The sequence below is a fragment of the Prionailurus bengalensis genome, chromosome B3 (genome assembly GCF_016509475.1).
Source record: "Prionailurus bengalensis isolate Pbe53 chromosome B3, Fcat_Pben_1.1_paternal_pri, whole genome shotgun sequence".
Lineage (NCBI taxonomy): Eukaryota > Metazoa > Chordata > Mammalia > Carnivora > Felidae > Prionailurus > Prionailurus bengalensis.
The window spans coordinates 119,733,470-119,754,502 of NC_057355.1; the positions used below are offsets into that span (position 1 = coordinate 119,733,470).

The 21,033-nt window shown below is 38.5% G+C and overlaps 1 protein-coding gene across 6 annotated transcripts in view; it reads left to right on the top strand.

Annotated features, from left to right (window-relative positions):
• The window catches only part of ZNF410 (zinc finger protein 410), a 50,835-nt gene that overhangs the window by 889 nt on the left and 28,913 nt on the right, over positions 1 to 21,033 (top strand). For 5 of the 6 annotated variants that reach the window (XR_006293433.1, XM_043556574.1, XM_043556576.1 and 2 more), the window contains exons 2-5: positions 12,499 to 12,681; positions 13,644 to 13,779; positions 18,392 to 18,610; positions 19,794 to 19,985. Coding sequence is in view for 5 of the 6 variants with exons in the window: in XM_043556574.1 (XP_043412509.1) it covers positions 12,649 to 12,681; positions 13,644 to 13,779; positions 18,392 to 18,610; positions 19,794 to 19,985 (580 nt within the window). In the remaining variant the exon portion in view is untranslated. The remainder of the gene's footprint in view (positions 1 to 12,498; positions 12,682 to 13,643; positions 13,780 to 18,391; positions 18,611 to 19,793; positions 19,986 to 21,033) is intronic. The other variant, XM_043556578.1, reaches the window with a different exon arrangement.

Here is a 21,033-nt window from a genome sequence, read left to right on the forward strand (position 1 = left end):
TGAATAGAAGAAACATTTTTGAAATAAAGCCGGTGGCGTTTTGTTGTTAGGGAGTGAGAAATTTCACCTGTTTTATCTTACTTAGTATGGACAGAGTAAAGTCAGCTAAACCGAAGATTTAGGTTCTAATTTTTAAAAATTCTGCATTTAAGTAGATGTCTGGTTTTTGGCAAGTTGCTTAATCTCTACCTTTTTTCCCCCTTCTTTGTAAATGAAGAGGCTTACCTATTTATTCAGCGGGTATTTCCTGAATGCTTAGTTTGTGCAAAGCATAATACTCAGTTAATGAGAGTAGAATGAATAAGTTCAACCACTTTAACCAATGAGAAAGTTATACATGTAGACACCTAAGAGCCTAGACAGGATAGAATCGTTGCTAAAATGAGGTGAAATAGCGTGTTGTGACAACACTATGGAAAGGACAGATTTGTTTTCACTGGAGGGAAAGGATCAGAGTCTTAGTGGAGGATGGCATTTGAGTTGGATATTAAAATCTGGGAAGGAGGGGCTCCTGGGTGGCTCAGTGGGTTAAGCGTCAAGCTCTTGATTTTGACTCAGGTCACGATCTCACTGTTCGCGGCATGGAGACCTGTGTTAAGCTCTGTGCTGTCAGCGGGAGGCCTGCTTGGGATTCTCTCTCCACTGTCTCTGCCCCTTCCCACTGCTGACACTGTCTCTCTCAAAATAAATAAATAAGCATTTAAAAAAATGAAAAAAAAAAGTCTGGAAAGGATTTCAAAAAATCACAGCTGGATAGTGCTTATTATTGGTTGAAGAACTATTCTAAGCAAAGATGTGGAGCACTGAAATAGGCTGGTGTGTTCATTCAGTAGCCAGTCCGTGTGGGTTGGAGCAAAGGGTTAATTGAGGAAGATGGACGTGCTCTAACTGAAACAGTGTTTGAAGATAGATTGTAGGATATTTGAAATGCCATAGTTAGGGATTTGACTAATATTCTGAGGCACTGAATTTTGAGTGAGTGAAGTAACAAGCATTTCTGTGTTTTGGAAAGATAATTTGAGTGGCTGCATAAAAAGATGGATTGAAGAAGGGAATTTTGGGGCACCTAAACTACTCAGTCGGTTGACTCTTGGTTTTGGCTCAGGTCATGAGATGGTTGGTGGGAGTGAGTCCCACTGCTTGGGATTCTCTCTCTGTCGCTCCCCTGCTTGCTTTCTCTCTCTCTCTCTCTCTCTCTCTCTCTCAAAAATAAATAAATAAACTTAAAAAAAAAGGGGGGGGAGGAATTTTTAGGGAAGGATGACCAGTTAGTAGTTTCTTTTAATAGTGTAGTTGAAAGATAATGAGGCCTAAACAGGGCATTCCAGGGGGAATAAATTTGGGGGAATTAGAACTACTGGGGTTATTTAAATATTGAAGATGAGAGACATTGTTAAAGACCTAGAATTTATGGCTGAGTGGGAAGAAGATTGGGCAATAATTGAAATGGATAATACAGGAAGAAGAACAGGTTTGGTGGTAGAGATGATTATCTGGATTGTGAACATTGTTCGGTTTGAGGTGGATATCTGTGTGGAGATACCCAGCAAGCAGTTAGAAATGAAAATTTGGAGTTGAGGAGAGAGGTCAGGAATAGAGGCAAATATTTTGGTATTATATCCAGGTCATTCATTCATTTATTCAGTGCCTACTAGGTGCTTGCAGGGAAGTTTGTATAGAAGCCCTTTAATCTCATAGTAAAGACAGCCTTGGAGTTTCACAGTATCAGAAATGACTCTTGGAGACCTAAATTCCTTATGAATTACATAAAGTACTTTGCCTGGCACTGTGCTAGGTAGTGGAATGTAAAGTTATAAACAAGACAGACTAGTTCCTGCCCTTGTTTATGGAGCTTACAATTTAGGGGAGTAACCAGACCAAAAAAAAAAAAAAAAAAAGGAATATTATATAAAAACAAAGGAATTAGAAATGGTAGAGATAGAGAACAAAGGTGGAAGTGTGGGGAATCTTCTTTGGATAAGGTGACCAGGCCAAGCCTTTGTAAATGAGTTGATAGTTAAACAGAGCCCAGAAAAGTGAAAAAGAGGTAACTAATGGAGAGGGAGGTAAAAGCATTCCAAGGCAGAGGAAAAGACGTGTGCACATCCCTAACATCAGAAAGAGCTTAATGTGTTGAAGGAACTAAGATGGCTGGAGCTTGGAGAGCAAGTAAGGGAGAGTGACTCTGGAGTGTGGTTGGAGGAACAGGAATGGATCACATAGGTTCTTACATGCCAGGAGAAGGAGTTTATTTATTTATTTTTTTTAATTAAAAAAATTTTTTTTTAACGTTTATTTATTTTTGAGACAGAGAGAGACAGAGCATGAATGGGGGAGGGTCAGAGAGAGAGGGAGACACAGAATCCGAAACAGGCTCCAGGCTCTGAGTGGTCAGCACAGAGCCCGATGTGGGGCTCGAACTCACAGACTGCGAGATCCTGACCTGAGCCGAAGTCGGAGGCTTAACCGACTGAGCCACCCAGGCGCCCCAAGGAGTTTAAATTTTATGTAGGTGCATTGGGAAGCCGCGTAAAGAGTTTCAAGCAGGGGAGTGATATAATAGGAATCATTTTAATTTTTTTAAACATTTTTATTTGTTTTTGAGAGACAAGAGAGAGACGAGTGTGAGCAGGGGAGGGGCAGAGAGAGAGACACACACACAGAATCTGAAGCAGGCTGCAGGCTCTGAGCTGTCAGCACAGAGCCTGACGCGGGGCCCAAACCCACCCACCAACCGTGAGATCATGACCTGAGCCAAAGTCGGATGCTTAACCGACTGAGCCACCCAGGTGCCCCTAAAAAGATATTTACTACTGGAAAGAGAATAGAATGGAAGGTAGGCAAGAGTAGAAGCAGGGAGACGAGTTAGGTGGCACTAACAGTAGTTTAGGGCAAGTGTTAATGGTGGCCTGAAATAGGGTGGTGGATAGAAGTAGGTGGATTTGTTATCTTAATGGGACTAGCAGCTGGACTGGATATTGGGAGCAAAAGAAAGAAAGTAATAAAAATGATTCCTAAATGGGGTGCATGGTGGTCCTGTCTTAAGTGGAGGATTGTGGTGAGTGGGGCTGGCAGGGCATGATGGAAAACAGGCTTGAGAGAGAATTAATTTTAGACACATTAGAGATACCAAGTTTCAGACATTAAGTACAGGTACCAAGTAAGCAATTGTATATGCAGGTCTGCAGCTCAGGGACGTATCTGGGCTATAAATAAAAATTTTGGTGATTAGCACGCAGTGTTGTATTGAAGTGTTGAATTACTGTATTGTGTACCTGAAACTAATATTATGCTGTATGTTAACTAATTGTTAAATAAAAACTTTAAAAAATTTTGGAGACTATCATTTAAAGCCATGAACTTATGCTAAGAGGAGAGTGTAGCAAGAGAAGAGGTCCTGAATACTATCCTGAGGAATACTAGTATTTAGAGGCTGCAAGCAGGAAGAGTATAGAAGTTACCAAAGGAGGGACGCCTGGATGGCTCAGTCAGTTAAGCATTCAATTTTGGATCAGGTCATGATCTCAGTGAGCTTGAAGACCTACATCGGGCTTTGTACTGTCGGTGCAGAACCTGCTTGGGATTCTCTCTCTGTCTCTGTCTCTGTCTCTCTCTCTCTCTCCCTCCATCTCTCTCTTTCTTGCTCTTTCTCTCAAAGGAAAAAAAAAAAGTTACCAAAGGAAACTGGAGGAATGGCAATGACAATAAGAGTAAAATGAGGAACACGTATCTTTGAAGCAAAGACAGTAAGTGTTTGAGGAAGGAGACAGTGCTTCTAAGGGATAATACCAGTTGTGGCTCTGATTGCTTCAGAAGTAACCAGTTTGCTTCAGAAGAGGAATTTATAACAAGGATGTGGGCAGCTCATAGGATCAAAGGAAATGATGAAGGCCTTGGCTTCATAAAGGACAGGAATCTGAGCAGCCCCAGGGGAGGCTGCTAGCTGCATTACTGGAATGAATGGGCTGCTGCAGCAGTTTTCAGCCCTTTGTTACTTCTTTTAGAATTCATGTTCTGAGGAAAAGTGGCTGATTTGTTCAGTGCAGGTCAAGTGTCCAACAGTTGGTCAGTGAAGGAAAGAACACCTTAATCTGCAGTCTCACCAAAGGTGTATCCAATGGGGGAAGGGTACATCCCCAAACTAATGTAGATCCTGTCACCTAAGCAGGGGAAATGAATGTAGGACAATTAAAAACAATAGTGTTCATTGCAAAGGTCAAATAAGATTAGGACTGCAGAGTGTCCATTGGATTTGATAACATGAAGATCTTTGGTACCCTTTACAAGAGAAGTTTTGGTGAAGTCTTGGGATTGAATAGTGACTGGAGATGAGAAAGTGGAGACAAGTCTTTTGATAAATTTGGCTCTGAAGGTTTGCAGAGAAAGGGGGAAGTGACTAGAATAAAAATGAGAGCTGTGGAATAGAACACCTCAGCAGATCCTGGGAAGGAAAAGGGAAGGCCCCAGATAAATCCTGTATTGCTAAGATTCATTCTGGCTTCACACTTCTATGTTCCAATTTTTTTTTCATTAGTACCTGTTACCACTTAACTATTAGAGTTTAATCAACTTGCATAATATACTAGATATGAATATAAGAAGTTACCTGGCTTTTCTTTTCCTAGGACTACTATCTTATTAATTAATTAATTAGTTAATTAATTATTTTGAGAGAGAGAGTGTGTGAGCATGAACTAAGGAGAAGGGCAGAGAGAGAGAGGGAGAGAGAGAGAGAGAGACAGAAAGGCTCTATACTCAGGAGCCCAACGTGGGGCTTGATCCCACCACCCTAGGATCATGACCTGAACCGAAATCAAGAGTTGATGCTTAACTGACTGAGCCACCCAGGCGCCCCTACAACTACCGTTTTATGCCAAAATTTAAACTACTCTTTTTTAAATTTTAATTTTTGGCCTTTGTAATTCCCTGCCATTGGTAGGATTTTTGATGTAGTATTTTTCAGCTTTAGTGAAACATCATTTGGGTCTATATCTGTGGTCAGACATAGGTAGAAATGGAGGGAGCCAAGAAGCAGATTGGTGACCAATCGGGAAGAACCATGGTGTTTCTTAATTTCTTCCCTTTTTTTTCTTACCCCTTCCCTCCCTTCTTTCTGAAACTGGGTCAAGGTCAAGGCATTTTCTACCTCCCTCAAATAAGTACAGTACTGATATTCCGGACTTTGTTTTCCTAGGGTAGAATCACATTACTTTTTAGAAGCTGACACAATGATGTTCTGTTTCTTTCTTGCAGAGTAGTAAAAGCCCCTGATAATCTTTCCCTTTGGAATGCACTCCCTTCTGTACGGCAGTCAGAACTGAGGCAAGAGACCTGTATCAGTTATGTTCCTCTGTTGCTTGTTTAGTTTATTTTGGCTTGGTTTTTCCTCCCAATATTTCTCTGTGTAGCCTGCATTGATTTTAGGCCATCTCCACCCTCTGGACACAGTGTTACCACTAACTAATTCCTGTCTTGTGTGAGGATTCAAGTAATTTCAGTTTCCCCAAGACTCTTATCAGTGATAATTGCTGACTTGTAATGTATATTTATAGCAGGTTTATATCTATGGTTTTATGTTTTATGGCTGAGTCTGTGTTTAACATATGTATTTTAGACTTTTGAAGATATAGTGTTTTTCAATCTGTGGGACATAATCTGTTAAGTAGTTTGTGAGATCACTTTAGTGGGTTTTATTTAAAAAAATTTAGAGTGCATGAGATTAACATAGGTTAGTATTGTTTCATGAAAATATGTTATTTGCATCTCAGCATGTGTTTCATTCTCAGGTATCATGGAAAATATATCTTACTGTGGGTTGCAGTCAAAATGTTTGAAAATCACTGCTTTATAGGAAATTTGGGCTCTGTAATAAAGGCAGATTTCTTAACCTTTTATAGTATACAATGTATTTGATAGATTTACTTGTCTCTTAAGCACTTATGCAGAGCTTTGTTTTTGAAGAATTTTGTAAGCGTTTCTGTTGAATGATAGGTAAATAGTCCTAGGTAGATTTGTTTCATCTGTATTTCAGATGAGTTACTTAGGGCCAAGAAGTTGAGTAGCTTGCCTAGGTCTCAACCAAAAAGTCAGAGGCAGAATTTAGATTTTTGCTTTAGAGACCTTGGATTTTTTTTTTAAATAAACATCTCAGCTTCTTTATTTAACTTGTTTAGCTACTTAGTATTAATGAATAATTTGCTGGATGATGTTGAGTGTACTGTAGAAGAATGCAGTTTATCAGACTTCAGTTCTCAGGATTTGTTTATTTGGCTAAAAACAGAAGGAGAATTGTTTTCAGGATGGTCTAGATCATAGAAATCTCTTTTGTCTTAAATCTGCTTTGCTTTTGTTATGAGTTCTCTCATTACCAATTTACAGAAGTTTTCAGGCCTTCCTGTACTTTGCTTTGGTTCATTGCAAAGATGTCTATTGCCTGCATTCCTTTTAACCTTTAAGCTGACTATGGGATAGCATATTAACATATTCTGCTATTATTAACTGTTAATATAATAGCAGTGGTAGGGCGGTGGATTTCTAAAAAATATAATTTGTGCTGGACCAAGATTGTTTTCTTTAAGCAGTCTAATGTGCTTTGATGGCCAAAAGGAGCAATGCACACAGTAAAATTCAGTTGTTGGCATGGGTAGAGGGAGAAAGGGTCTGACTATTATTTCGTATTTATTAGACTTATCCCTGGGTTTCTGAGATCAGTTTGTTTTGTTGTGAACTCTATCCAGAACCAAGATGCCTTATTTATGACTTGTGAAAAATATGATTTGATGGGCCTATCCTTGGTTTGATGATAGTTAAATGTCATTATCTCCTTTGTTATTTAAAATGGGCTGGGGGCGCCTGGGTGGCCCAGTCTGTTAAGCGTCCGACTTTAGCCAGGTCACGATCTCGCGGTCCGGGAGTTCGAGCCTCGCGTCAGGCTCTGGGCTGATGGCTCAGAGCCTGGAGCCTGTTTCCGATTCTGTGTCTCCCTCTGTCTCTGCCCCTCCCCCGTTCATGCTCTGTCTCTCTCTGTCCCAAAAATAAATAAACGTTGAAAAAAAAATAAATAAAATGGGCTGAATTAGTAATTTTTCCAATATAAAAGGAAATAAGAATATAAATTTTGCCTGTCTACCAGGTAAAGATACAAAATAAAAATGAGCAACTATTAGTGTTCACATTAAAGAATTTGGGAGATGGGTCACCTGTGTGACTCAGTCAGTTGAGCATCCGACTCTTGATTTTGGCTCAGATCATGATCCCAGGGTTGTGGGTTGAGCCCCCATGACCGGCTCCATGCTAAGTGTGGAGTCTGCTTGAGATTCTCTCTCTATCTCTCTCTCTGACCCTCTCTTATGCTCGTGGGTGCATTCTCTCTCTCTCTCTCTCTCTCTCTCTCTCTCTCTCTCTCTCTCAAAAACAAATAGTAATAAAAATAAAGAATTTGGGGTGATGTATGTGACTACTTGGTATTACATTTCTAGTATCTTAATTAATAAGAAAGCCTGGGAAGAAATCTCTTTGAGACCCATAATTACCTTGAAAATAGCTTCCTTTTGAGTAAGTGCAGTCCTATTCACTCCTGTGTCATGCAAATTGCATTTAAAGGAAAAACATTGCATTGCACACTATAGTGGCCCCCATACTGCCAAATTATTTTTATTATGATTACATTAAATATACTCAGACATAAAGCTATGTAGTAATTCTTATCCCTCCTACATTGAAGATCCCAGTAGCTCTTTTTTTTCAAGTTTTTTTTTTTTCTTTTTTTTGAGAGAGGAGAGCATGAGCAGGGCAGGGGCAGAGAGCGCGAAGGAGAGAGAGAGAGAATCCTAAGCAGGTTCCGCATCACCAAGGCAGAGCCTGACACGCGTTTGTGAGACCATGACCTGAACTGAAACCAAGAGTAGACAAAAGCAGCTGCTTAACCAGCTGAGCCACCCAGGTGCCCCTACAGATTTATTTTTAATTGATGAATAGTTGACATATAGTGTTAAATTAGTTTCAGGTGTACAACATAGTGATTTGACAGTTTGATACATTACCACAATTTGATAGACTATTCAGTAAGCCTAGTTACCCACCTGCCACCATACAAACTTATTACAATATTAGCAGTCTAATATGTTTTGATGACTCTAAGGAACTGTGTACTTAGTACAGTTTAGGTTGTTACGATTATATCAGTTGTTGCCATGGAGTTAGATCTTTATGAGTAAGTATACAAATGTAAACTACACCATAAAACAAAATTCAAAATACCATTCATATTGTATGGTAGAGATGTTGTTTTGCTGAAATGAAGTACTTAATGTTGAACTTAATAGCGGAAAGATTTAGCCTTGGATTCGGGAATATATTTCATCGGTTTCTACATTTACCTTTAGTAATACTAATCCAGAGAATATCATACAAGGTAGTATTTATAGTGTCAAGACATTGTTAAGCAGCTTATGATAATGGGATCTCACATTTAACTAAAACTGACTAGAAGTCCTTGAATGACAGTTTTAATGAGGTTTTGTTTGATAACTGTAGAGTTAGAGTTGCCTTGTTCAAATGAAGATAAGATTTGCATTGCAAATGAGAAGATAACACAGAATGGGAAAAGGTTTGTGCAAATCATTTATCTGATAAGGAGCTTATATCTAGAATATATAAAGAACTCTTACAACTCAACAATAAAAAGACCAATCAATTTAAAAAATGAGCCAACAATCTAAGTAAGTATTTCTCCTAAAAAGATGTACAAATGGCCTATAAGCACATGAAGAGATGTTCAAAACCACTAGCTATCAGGTAATGCAGTTCAGAACCACAATGGGTTACCATTCACACCCATTAAGAGAGCTATAATAATGTGTTGGTGAGGATGTAGAGAAATCCACTGCTGGTGAGATTGTGAAACGGTGCAGACACTTTGGAAGACACCCTGGTAATTCCTCACAAGGTTAAATAGAGTTGCCATGTGACCTGGCAATTCCACTTCTAGGTATATATCCAAAAGAGTAAAAATACAGGTCCACACAAAAACTTGTACATCAATGTTCATGGCAGCTTTATTCATAATAGCCAAATTGTAGAAATAACCCAATGTCCATTAACTGTTACTTGGATAAATAAAATGTATATAGAATATTACTTGACAATAAAAAGAAATGCTGATACATGCTACAACAGGGAGGAACCTTGGAATCATTATGCTAAGTGATAGCAGCCAAGCACAAAAGATCACATGTATAACTCCATTTATATGAAATGTCCAGAATAGGCAAATCCATACAGACAGAAATAGACAAGTGGTTGCCTAGGCCTGGTCAGGGGAAGGTTTGGAAGGAAATGAAGAGTGATTGCTAATGGGTACAGGAGTTTCTTTTTGGGGGTGATGAAGTTGTTATAAAATTGATTTTGTGGGGCACCTGGATGGTTCAATTGATTAAGCGTCCAAATTCGGCTTAAGTTATGATCTTGTGGTTCGTGAGTTTGAGCCCTGTGTGGGGCTCTGTGCTGCTGACGGCTCAGAGCCTGGAGCCTGCTTCGGATTCTGTGTCTCCTTCTCTCTCTGCCCCTCCCCTGCTCATACTCTGTCTCTTTCTCTCTCTCAAAAATAAACACTAAAAACATTTTAAAAATTGATTGTGGTTGTAGTTGCACAACTCTGTGAATATACTAAAAACAATTTAACCAAACTCTTTAAATGAGTGAATCGTATGGTATATAAATTATACCTCAGTGAAACTGTTACTTAAAGACTTACATTGCAGTTTTTGAAACCTGTTAAATGGATGATGGGAATTAAGAATAGAAACAGATTTAACTGCATATTTGCCATCACACTTTCAGCTAATAAACATAGCAGGTTGCTGTGTTAAAGATGAGATTCACACAGTACACTTGATTTGGTATTGAGTGCTCTAGTACAGATTCTTTTGAGGTCAGCCTGTCTGTTCTATGCTACTAGTCTCTCTTTAGTTCACAGTGTACATACAAACCACAAACTTGGGCACCAAACTTAGGCAGAACTCAATTATATATACCCTTTTGTCCTAGAAAATGCTTATGTTAATTTTTTTAAAGATTATCACTGAAATGAGGGACACCTGGGTGGCTCAGTCAGTTATGCATCTGACTCTTGGTTTTGGCTCAGGTCGTGATCTCACAGTTCTTGAGATAGAGCCTGGCATCAAGCCCTTCCTTGGGCTCTGAGCTGACAGCACAGAGCCTGCTTGGGATTCTCTCTCTCTCTTTCTCTGCCCCTCCCATGCTCACATGCACAGTTCTCTCTCTCTCTCTCTCTCTCTCTCTCTCTCTCTCTCTCTCTCTGTCTCAAAATAAAACAGAAAGATTATCACTAAAATGAAGACACTAAAATAAAAAGATATCATGGATAGCCATGGACCCTTGAGAAATGGTGATCTAGAGGTGACTCTTAAACTAGAAGAGAGGTGGTAGCTTCCCTCTTTAAATTGTTATTACAGCTTTGCCAAACTAAGATCTAGTATATGATTTTTCTCTTGTTCAGTGCACATATTCATGCACTTCATTTTTTTTTTTTTCATTTCTCTTTAGGTAAGGGTACTAGAAATGCAGCTAGCACCATTCTTTTCTAAGAACCTTAACAAATATAAAGGAGAGTGAATAGTTGTCTAGTTTCCTAGAGATTTTACAATCCTGTAAACTCAAAGATGGAGGAACCTTAAGGATAACTTAAACATTTGGTAATTTCTTGGCTTCTTGAGATGAGCTAGAATTGGGGAAAAGGAGTTCTTAAATCCTGGTGTTCCAAGATCAGATGTAGATAGATGTAATCACCATTCATGCCAACCTGCTCTGTAGGTGTGAGTTCTGGTTCTGCAACTTAATAACTTAAGTGATGTACTGAGCCTTGGTTCCTTCTTCTGTGAAAAAGAGAGATGGATAAATCACATTGAACTATTCTGTATAGTCATTGCATAAGAAAAAACACATGTGAAAGGAAAAGTCAGGAATTTATGATACTTGATTTTATGTGGGAAACTTAAATAAAAGGACACTTTCACTTACATCTTATGAATTATTTTTTTACGATGAAAATGAGGATTTCTGGAAGCTAGCAAGGGGGAGGGGAAGGAACCAAAAGGACAATGAACAGAAATGAAAATTTATTCAGGCACTTCTATATGTTCTTTTTGTAGAGTAAGTCTGCCTTTTCTAACTTTCTAGTCAACCTTGGTATTCATTGAAAATTCCCATCCTGGGTACATTTTACGCTGTATGGTTAGTTTGTATATAGCAGTGTTCCCAATTTTAGCAACAATTGTACAAAATAAAGTGGATTCATTTGTCAAAATTCTGAAAAAAAATTAAGCTATAAGAAAGTAAGAATTTTAATTATGGGGGAAAACAGCTGCATCAGGTCCCAAGGGTACTACTTTTGGGAAACAGTGTTCAAATTTTCACTGTGTAACTACTTTTAGAAAGATGGGGAAATTGAGAAAAGAAAAATAAGTCACACCAGCCTATACCACCTAACATAGCTACTATCATAGTTCTGTAAATTCCCTTTTACCTTCTTAACTAGTTTTAATAATAGCAAGTGTATACTTCTGAATTTTGTTTTTGTAATTTAACATGTCATTAGCATTTCTTGTTGTTGTTGCATTGTTTTCATAACTGTATTTTTAAGTGACAGTGCCATAACCTAATTAACCATTTCCTGAGTGTTGGGTATATATGTCTATTTATATCTTGCTTGCAGTTGTTTGTTATCACAGATGCTAACAAGAAATTCTTTGGGCACATACCTTTTTCCTTTTTTTTTTTTTTTTTAAATTTTTTTTCAATGTTTATTTATTTTTGGGACAGAGAGAGACAGAGCATGAATGGGCGAGGGGCAGAGAGAGAGGGAGACACAGAAACGGAAACAGGCTCCAGGCTCTGAGCCATCAGCCCAGAGCTCGACATGGGGCTCGAACTCACGGACCGCGAGATCGTGACCTGGCTGAAGTCGGATGCCTAACCGACTGCGCCACCCAGGCGCCCCCCTTTTTCCATTTTTAAGAACTTTTCTAAAATAGATATTAGAATTAGGAATTCTCTAAATACAACTTTTTTTTTTTAATTTTTTTTTCAAAGTTTATTTTATTTTTTGGGACAGAGAGAGACAGAGCATGAACGGGGGAGGGGCAGAGAGAGAGGGAGACACAGAATCGGAAACAGGCTCCAGGCTCCGAGCCATCAGCCCAGAGCCCGACGCGGGGCTCGAACTCACGGACCGCGAGATCATGACCTGGCTGAAGTCAGAGGCTTAACCGACTGTGCCACCCAGGCGCCCCTCTAAATACAACTTTTAATGGATTTTGACACCTGTTGGGTTTGTTCTATTTAAAACAAGTGTTTTGGGCTGAATTCGTTATTTTTTGCTTGTTGTGATTTTTGGATACGTGGAGAAGTGCCTTTGTTTATTTAGCTGCATTTTTTCACTACTCTAATTCTCTCTTTCTCTCTCTTATCTTTTTTTAGGCTAAATTGATTATCCACTCAGCACAGCATCTTACAGGAAAAGCATAGCATTTCCTAAAGGAATATGAGCATAGCAGGAAGGTGTCATTGACTCTGAATTAAATTTTTAACCTGTCCCCTCAACAGCTACAGGATTTGGAAGCTGAATCAATGTTATCAGATGAGTTAGAATCCAAACCAGAGGTGAGCCAAGGCAGCACTTTTTGTTTATTTATTTATATTTTTTTGTGGGCTATCTTCCAGAGTTCATCCTTAGTTCAGGAGTCAGCCAACTTTTTCTATAATGAACCAGATAGTAAATAAAGTTTTTGTGGGCTGTATGGTTTTGATTATAACTACTAGTTTGTTATTTTTTCTGTCACTAAGTACTTTAAAAACTTTGTTTTTACCTATCACTTTTTATATTTATTTAAGTAAGTGTAAGTTAGTATACATCTAGGTAATTGCATAATGACGAAATTTTTATATAGATGGTGTATATGTGTATGTGTATATACATATGTAAATTTTTACTGCCACAACCATTTTTAAATTAATTTTGTATATGTCTGAAAGTGTTTTCTTCCTAAATGTGATTAGATGATTTAAACATTTTTTATTTTTATTCATTTTTCTCACATAATTTTAGTATATCTGTGTTGCATAGTGGAAAGTTCAATGAATTTGGAATCAGGGTACGTAAGTTGGAAGACTTACTTCTCCTAAGTAGTCGTGATCTTAGACAACTTATTTGATGTCTTCAACTTGATTCCTTATCTTTAAAATACATGTTCAGTCTTAACTGAATTATACTGATGATTAAATGAGCCAGTACTCAAAAAAGTGCCTTGTAAAATGTAATCAGTACAATGCAGTTGACTTCTTAATAGCCTTCATTTAAAAATAAAATTATTTTTGTATTTTCTCTGATAGAAGGTGATAGAGGTTAACTTAATTATATAATTCAGCTTTTCTTTAGAACAGTGCACTTGATAAAAATAACTTTAAATGTTATTTTATATAGTTAATCTAGTTTTTCTATGAATGTGGTTGAGACTAGCAAGCAATGAAGACTTAATTACAGTATCAACTTTTGGTAAATTCAACGGTTTAGATTCATTCCTAACAACTTGTATTTTTCAATATTGTCTCCCCCACACCCTCAGCTCCTGGTACAGTTCGTTCAGAATACATCCATCCCATTGGGACAAGGGCTAGTAGAATCAGAAGCTAAAGACATTACTTGCTTGTCCCTCCTTCCGGTGACTGAGGCCTCAGAATGCAGTCGGCTAATGTTACCAGGTAAAAATTAAGATCACAAGAAATAAGATAAGCAAGTCTTTTTTTTTTTTTTTTTTTTTTTAATTTTTTTTTTTTTTTCAACGTTTATTTATTTTGGGGACAGAGAGAGACAGAGCATGAATGGGCAAGGGGCAGAGAGAGAGGGAGACACAGATTCGGAAACAGGCTCCAGGCTCTGAGCCATCAGCCCAGAGCCCGACGCGGGGCTTGAACTCACAGACCGCGAGATCATGACCTGGCTGAAGTCGGACGCTTAACCGACTGCACCACCCAGGCGCCCCAAGATAAGCAAGTCTTAAGAGCTTAGCCTGCTCTGTGATACTGGTGAGATGAGATAACTGACTGGTAGCAACTGTAAAAATTAGGAATCATAGAGAATAAGCAGCCACGGAAGTCACAAGTGCATTGGTAATTTAAGCTATAGTAATGGATAGGATCATTCATAGAATGTGAGAGTGAGAAGAAAAGATCAAGGTGGAATTCCCTATTCAAGGTACAGGGTAAAGCAGGAGAGCCTGCTGTAAAGCAGGAGAATCAATGTGTCAGATGCTTCTAAGAAGCCCATGAGATAGGGACTATCCCAATGAGATAGGGCCAACAAGGCCATTGTTGACCTTGGCAGGACCTGCTCCATGGAAAGAGAGTGGAAAGCCAGGCTGCAGTGGGTTGAGGTATCAGTGCAAGCTAAGTGTAGTTGAGGAAGTAACTACACTTTCTAAAGGCTCTCTTGCTAGGGGAGGAAAAAAGGACAGAAAGTAGATGGCAGAATTCTTTTTTAAGGTCTGAAATATTTGAAGATGGTTTTATGCTGAGGAAAGAGCCAGTTAGAGCAGAAAGAATGGATAATTAGTGGGGAGTCTCTAGGAGAGGTAGGAAGAGGCAGAATGCTGATCATGAGTAGTGAGATTAATTTTGGATGGGGAAAAGGAGATCCTATCACTTGACTATTAGAAAGAAGAACATTATTTTTGGATGCAGTGAATTCTTTATTTTCTGGAAATTGGAATGTTTAAAATTTGGAATGCTGTAAAACCTTGGTTTGTGAGCATAATTTGTTCTGGAAACATGCTTGTAATCCAAAGCACTTATATATCAAAGTGAATTTCCCCATAAGAAATAATGGGAACTCAGATGATTCATTCCACAACCCAAAAATATTCATATAAAAATGATTATAATACTGTAATATGATACAAAATAATAAAGAAACTACAAAATATAAAGAAAAATAAACAAAGTAACCTGCACTTACCTTTGAAAGCCTTCGTGGCTGGCGTGAGGGAGATGAGAGAGCAGGGTTATTATGTACGATGACTTTCACTATCATTAATGGAATCACTGCTATCTATTGGCTCAGTGCAGTCTTTTTCTTTTTCTGCAACTTTAACAAGGAACCTATCCAATGACCTGGAATTGAAGCAAAACATTCTTAAGCTTACTTGTGGATGGAAAAGCAAAGGACTGACTGTCCATAGGTGCTTTGAAGTGACAAAAAATACACTAGTGCTAGCTGTGGTCACCTTCCAATGTTCTGAAAAGTCACTGATTTCTGACAAACACCATGGCCTGAGACCAAGGATGTGAGCATGGGAGGCCATCACCCACCCACAATCCCACAGTGAGCAAGTGAACGAGAGAGAGAGAGAGAGAAGAACCACTGGCTTAGTTGTGATCACGTGACACTTGGTGTGACATATTACTCATATTGCAAGACATTGTTCATTTATCAAGTTAAAATTTATTAGAAATGTTTGCTTGTCTCGCAGAACACTCACAGAACAAGTTACTCACAATGTATTGATATTAAATCGGGACGGTCACCTATTGGTGATTAGTGATAACTTGTATGTTACAAAGTCTTCTGGTTACTATCCTCTAGTGGTATTCTTTTTTGATTTTTTTTTTTTTCAACGTTTATTTATTTTTGGGACAGAGAGAGACAGAGCATGAACGGGGGAGGGGCAGAGAGAGAGGGAGACACAGAATCGGAAACAGGCTCCAGGCTGTGAGCCATCAGCCCAGAGCCCGACGCGGGGCTCGAACTCACGGACCGCGAGATAGTGACCTGGCTGAAGTCGGACGCTTAACCGACTGCGCCACCCAGGCGCCCCTCTTTTTTGATTTTTTGAAGTGACTTTAAAATCTTTTTCAATGTTTAAAGATTCAAGAATGACAGATATATTCAACCAACCAATGTTGACTTAAGGTTTCCATATCTAGCTGGCTCCTAGCTTTCCCATATCTTCTATCATTCAGCTCCTGTTTTTCGACTGGTATGTAGGAGTTTTTCCAAATCCTTGTGGGTTTTTAATATGTGTAAATTTCCATGTGCTAATAAATTTTGATCTTCATTAGGCATAAAAAATTTTTTTCTCTCCTAATTTAAATTTGTTGAATATTTTAACAATAATGAAGTGAAAAGAGGAACAAAAGCATCTACAGTAACTTTTAGTTTTAATTTTGATTAAAATTTTTTTATTTATTTTATTTTTTTAAGTTTTTATTTATTGGGGCACCTGGGTGGCTCAGTTGGTTAAGTGTCCCACTCCCGATTTTGGCTCAGGTCATGATCTTGTGGTTCGTGGGTTCAAGCCCTGTGTCGGGCTCTATGCTTGCAGTGTGGAATCTGCTTGGGATTCTCTCTGTCTCTCTATCTCTGCTCTTCCTCTGGTCATGCTCTCTTTCTCTTTCAAAATAAATAAAACTTTAAAAATTTTTTAAAGTTTTTATTTATAGATTCATTTAAGTAATCTCTACACCCAATGTGGGGCTCGAACTATGACCCTGAGATCATGAGTCATGTGTTCCTCAGACTCTGCCAGCCAGGTACCCTGATTAAAAATATTTTAGATAACCAGGGCGCCTGGGTGGCGAAGTTGGTTAAGTGTCTGACTTTGGTGATATCAAACTAACAATATCACCATTCGTTAGTTTGAGTCCTGCATTAGGCTCTGTGCTGACAGCTCAGAGCATGGAGCCTGCTTTGGATTCTGTGTCTCCCTCTTTGTCTTACCCTCCCCCACTTGCACTCTGTGTCTCTCTCTCTCTTAAAAATAAATAAACATTAAAAAATAAAAATATTTTAGATGACCAATTATCAATAATAATAAATGAAAATCCATGTACTCACCTCCTAGTTCATGAAACATAATATTACAAACACAAACATACCTACCTGCACATACCTCCCGAACCTTATTCCCCTGCATCTTAAACATATGTGTATCATTCCATGAATGATGTTTTCTTTTTAGTTGGGATATGTCATAGATACAGAAAAATATAAAACCCTATGCTTAAGCATTTTGAAGAATTATTATAAAGAAGATACCTACCACCCAATCAAGAAGTAGAACCTTGCCAGCTACCAGGCCCTCCTTGGGTTCTTCCCTCATAAAGACAACCTCCGTTTTTCAATAGGTCACCACTATCCTCAATTTTTTGACCATTACTTGTTTTCCAAGTTCAGCCATCCAAGTCTAAGCAATGCAGTTTAATCTTAGGTGTTTTCAGACTTTAAATGAATGAAACTGTACGTTGTTGTACCTTTTTTCCGTTAACTGTAGTTGTGAGATTAATCTTTGTCTGTATAGTTGTGGTTTGTTTGGTTTCATTGCCGTATAGTGTTTTGTTATGTGAGTGTAACCACAACTTCTTTATCCATAACACTGTTGATGTATATTTAGTTATTTTCCAGCGTTGTACTATGACAAACAGTGCTGCTATGAACTTAAAAAATTTTTGTGTGTGTATGGTAACATATACGTAACTTAAGATTTACCATTTAAACCAGTTACCCATTTTAACCACTTAAATCTACCATTTAACCAGTTCTGTGGCACATTCACATTGTGCTACTTCATTAGGTTTTGAAATGGCAACACCATCCCTAGGCTTCCACTTTCATTCCTATAATCTTATTTGTTATTTCCTTTAAAAAAAAAAGGAAAAAAAATTACCTGCCTTTTATAAAGATGAATGAAACCCCTGAAGACATTGGATGCTTTGTCACTGTAGTGCAGTTGCTCATTTCATTGCAGCCAAAACCTTTGGAAATTCATCCCTGCCCTTAGAATAAAGTTCTAGAGAGCAGGTCTTCTGAATTACTTCTTTACATTTCAGTGTAAATCTAGAGGTATAATAAAACATATTGGCGATTCTATAAAATTTCAATTATTTCTCAGGCTGTGTTTTTTTCCCCTAATGACTCAACAGAGCTGTCACATACATGCTATAAAAATTAAAGGGAGGGACTTCTTCCCAAGAAAAATAAAAATTTAGATCCTATTCTTGAGTTAGTATTCATTGTATAACTACATTTTTCAAGGGAAAAGTACTAATTTCTGACCTCAAAGACAAACGTTTGTAATGTCCAAACGTGGATGGTTGGTTGATAGTTACTGCCGAGTGTCAGACAAGTCTATCCTTCACATTTCAGCTGACTCCCTTTAAAACTTAAAGTTATCTCTTTGTTCTTTCTTAAGGCAAATTTTGTATTTGTAAAATAAAAATGCTGCTGCATAAGGGATGTTGTAAGAGTATTAGAGGCTACGTTTGGTGAGCTCCTTGGAGATAGGTGCTACGTAAAGCCATGGTATTTTCCCTTTGCTAGATGATACTCCAAGTCATACAAACTCCTCCAAGGAGGTCCCTTCCTCGGCCGTGTTGAGAAGCCTTCAGGTGAATGTGGGTCCAGACGGAGAAGAGACGAGGGCTCAGACTGTACAGAAGTCCCCGGAGTTTTTGTCCACTCCAGAGTCTCCTAGCTTGTTGCAAGATCTACAGCCAAGTGATAGCACTTCTTTTATTCTTCTTAACCTAACAAGAGCAGGTATCCTTTATCCTTTTCTGAACTGTGCTAATGCTTAAGGAAAAAAACTAGGGGTGGGGCATATTTAATTCAGTCATACTTAAAAGAAGCCTTATTATTTTAGAGAATTGGTATAGTCTGGTGATTAGTAGAATGTGTAGAGGGAGGAGGCAGACTCTAGGATGACTCAGAAGTTTCTTGTTTGGGAAATTTGGTTGTGCCATTCAGCAAGATAACCCAAGAACAGAGTTGTGGGGAGGGTGATTAGTTCCAGTTGTGCTTGTTGATGTTGGGATCAGAGGGACATTCACGAGGAGGTGTCCTTTAGAGAGTTAGAAACAGGAATCTAAAGTTCTAGAATTGTCTTGTGTGAAATAAGTTGTTTTGGTGCTTATCAGCATTCAGGAAATATATGAAACAATGAACATGGATTCTTTGATTCAGGAGCATAAACAGAAAAGATGGCAAATCTGGGATCCTGAAAAAAAAACAAAACACAACACTTAAAAGGGTAACAGAAGAATGGGAAGAAGTTGCTAGAGAGGGATAAAGAAAACAGAAGGAGAGTGGTGTGGGAGAAGCCAAGAGAGGAAGAAGTCTTAAAGAAGAAAGGTAGTACAAATACCACAGGATGGGATAGTGAGATGAGGGCTGGGAAGTGTGTGTATCTGGTGACCTCTGCAAGAGCACTTGTTATTGAGGTGGTGGAGGTATGGAGGCCAGGGTTAGAGGTGGGGAGTGGATAGCAGATGAGAAAGTGGATACAAAAGTTAGAAGTTACACTTGTTTAGGAAACTTGACTGTGAAACAGTGAATAGCTACAGAAGTACCTGGGATTTTTTCTTCTCGTTAAAATAAAAATGGGTGAGACAGATTTAAAGGCTATAAAGGGAGATAGTAACATGGCCAGTAGGGAGGAATGGCTCGCAGATGGCCGAGAGGAGATAACTGAAGGATAGGGACAGCATACTAGAGGTGAGGGTTAGCTTGTTTGCCAGGGAGGACAGCTTTGCCTCAGAAACAGGAGGAGGTAAGAAAAGTCTGTTGGCTGGGAGTGAAAAGGTGATAAACTAATGTTGTAGGAGAACAGAAGCCTAAGGTGAGAGGTGAAAATCTGGAATAGCTGATTTCAGGACACATGAGGCAGGGCCAATAAAAGGATTACTTGATAGGTATCTTTCACATATCCTCTTTTTTCTTCCAGGTCTGGGCTCTTCAGCTGAGCACTTAGTATTTGTACAAGATGAGGCGGAGGATTCAGGGAATGATTTCCTCTCCAGTGAGAGCACGGATAGTAGTATTCCATGGTTCCTCCGGGTTCAGGAGTTGGCTCATGATAGTTTGATTGCTGCTACTCGCGCACAACTGGCAAAGAATGCAAAAACCAGCAGCAATGGTGAGTCCCCTGTGGTGGGGTTTGTTTGTTTTTTTTTCATTTTCAGTATTCTGTGTGCAGATTTTGGTAATGCAATGCCTGTATTTTGAGTTGACCATAATCCAAGTTATTTTATTGGTGAGAGCAGAAGGCTAGAAATGTGTAAATTATCTTATTTTCTATAAAATAACGTAACCATGTGCAAAATGTAGTTACACTAGCATCCTCAGTTGTCAGTTTTAAATAACGTACAGAGCCCTTTTAAAGGGAAACCATTTCCCAGATCTTGATGTTACCTTGAATTGTTTTTATTACAATGTTCCCTATACTTAGAGCTTTTATACCACTACAACATCAAAACAGTTTCACCAATTAATAGACATAAAATTACAAAACCAGTGAAAACAAAGTTAATAGTCAGTGTGGCAGATAATGGTGTTTTGCTGAAACTGAATTGCTACTCGTTGCAATTTAGAAATTTCAGTAACTATCGCTGCCTTTTTTGGCAGGGGAACCAGTTCATCTCATGACCTCTAAATATCCAAACAGGCTGTAGTGCTATTTCTTTTGAGTTCAGCATGCCTGTACTCCTTACTCTGTGCCACTTTTCTCTATCTAGTAATTTTCAGATGTGGTCCTTGAACCATCAGCATCACCTGGAAACTTAGAAATGCAAATTGTCAGGTTCTCGTCCTACTGAATCAGAAACATGCAATCTTTTAGTGAGCCCTCTCTGTGGTTCCAGTGCATGTTAAAACTTGAGAACCAGGACTCTATTTAAAGTACTCCTAAACCAGTGCACAACCTTTGCTTATGCCATAATAGTTTTTGTTTTAGAGCTGCTTCTATATTTCTCTCTAATCTGTGACAATTAAGGTACTACAGCAAATTATTAAGGTGCACACTATCATTATCACAAACCAAACTTAATCCCTGAAATCTTACATTGGTACCTAGCTATTTAGAGCTCGTGAAGATGATCTAGAACATGCTTATGATTATTTTGTGATTAACATGCAAGTGAAAATTAAAAACTTTCTCATACAGGGGTGCCTGGGTGGCTCAGTCA